Below are 1489 nucleotides of genomic sequence, written 5' to 3' on the forward strand. Positions count from 1 at the left end.
CCCTGTCTCAAAAAAAAAATGTATATTTATATAGATGGTCAGTGATATAAATAATATATATACTATACGAGGCAGTCCATTGCAGTATTGTGGTAATGGCATAAAATTGAACACAATTTAATTTTCAATAAGAGTCTGACTAAATCACTTACAGTATGGCTATACAACAGAATATCACGTAGTCATTAAAAAAGAACAATGTGGATCTCTATACACTGACATGAACAAATATTCTTGATGTATAAGTGAAAAAAATGAGATGTAGATCACTATGGACAATGGTGATGGTAATTTGGGAAAAAATTAATGATATATAAATAAATAGATAAATAATAGAAAACAATAAAAGTATTAAAATATGACAAAATAGGGAAGAATATGGATAAAACTTTACATTGTTAATCGCTAAAAAGTAGGGAGGCATTCACTTTGTAATTCATAGAATTTTCTTTTTTTTTGGCTCAACCTTTTAATATAAAAAATTCACTGCTGTATACAAAAATGTGAAAGTGTGACAATGACAACTATGAAATCCTGTGAATGAAAGTCCCCTCAAATGCACTCTGTGGTGCACATGCGGCCGCCCACAAAAACTCTGGCGTGGAAACATAAACTAATGCAAACCAGTGCTGCCAAGAAGCGCCAACACGTGTGTTCTCTATTCCACCAATCACAGACCAATATCTACTCCAAACATCCAGTAACAAAAAGTGTGGCATCTTCCCGGGAACAGCAAGGCAGACTTCTTACTCACGATGGACCAGCACAAATAAACCCAGCAAAAAGAGCACTTCATACTTAAATTTAGGATAGTCATTCATGAGGCTCGTCCCAATTCCAATATAAGGAACAAATCCCCTGGCTCTCCCCACGACATCTTTTTTCTCTAGCCAATGTTGATCTTGTTTATAGAGGCCTCTGTCATCAACCGCATTATTATCTCCTTTGGTCAAAAACTTGATATGCCCATTTTGCTTTTCATGAATCTTCAAGACTCGGTGAACTATAGGAATCTTTCTTCCTTCTATCCTTAGAACAGCAATTTCTCCCACTCGTATGGGATCTTCAACTCGATTTGTTAGAAAGAGAAGATATCCTCTGTGAAATGCAGGTTCCATGCTGCCACTGAGCAACTCAATTGGACTTTCACTTCCAGTTATTACCATTAACCCCTTCCAGATCATGAGTGCTGATGAGACAATCATTCCAAAATTTAGGACTTGATAATAGAGCCGCCACTTGTTCATCCACTGCACATCATCCAAAAAGTCTAGAGACAGTATGGTGGGGATGGCGAGCAGGACACCGGCAAGGGAGAGGGTGCGAGGACCAGCGGGCGGAAGGACTGGCCTGTAATTCAGAGTTTTCTAAGTGATAACTTTTGTCTTTTTGTGTTCTGGGCATGGTTTAAATAGAAAACCTTCAATAATATTCACTCATTCATTTATTTATCTACCCATCTATCCAACCATCCATCCATCATTCCATC

The 1489-nt window shown here is 37.5% G+C and overlaps 1 protein-coding gene across 1 annotated transcript; it reads right to left on the minus strand.

The window, feature by feature from the left end:
• Positions 1–321: 321 nt before the first annotated feature.
• Positions 322–1277, minus strand: LOC100973796 (putative signal peptidase complex catalytic subunit SEC11B). The gene has a single exon (XM_008976847.5). The coding sequence runs from the start codon at positions 1245–1247 to the stop codon at positions 747–749; it is 501 nt and encodes a 166-aa protein (XP_008975095.1). The 5' UTR covers positions 1248–1277; the 3' UTR covers positions 322–746.
• Between the last annotated feature and the right edge of the window lie 212 nt (positions 1278–1489).

Source organism: Pan paniscus, chromosome 7 (genome assembly GCF_029289425.2).
Source record: "Pan paniscus chromosome 7, NHGRI_mPanPan1-v2.0_pri, whole genome shotgun sequence".
NCBI lineage: Eukaryota > Metazoa > Chordata > Mammalia > Primates > Hominidae > Pan > Pan paniscus.

Coding starts and splice junctions, on each gene's coding strand:
- LOC100973796 (XM_008976847.5), bottom strand. CDS start 1,247: ATGAACAAGTGGCGGCTCTATTATCAAGTCCTAAATTTTGGAATGATT.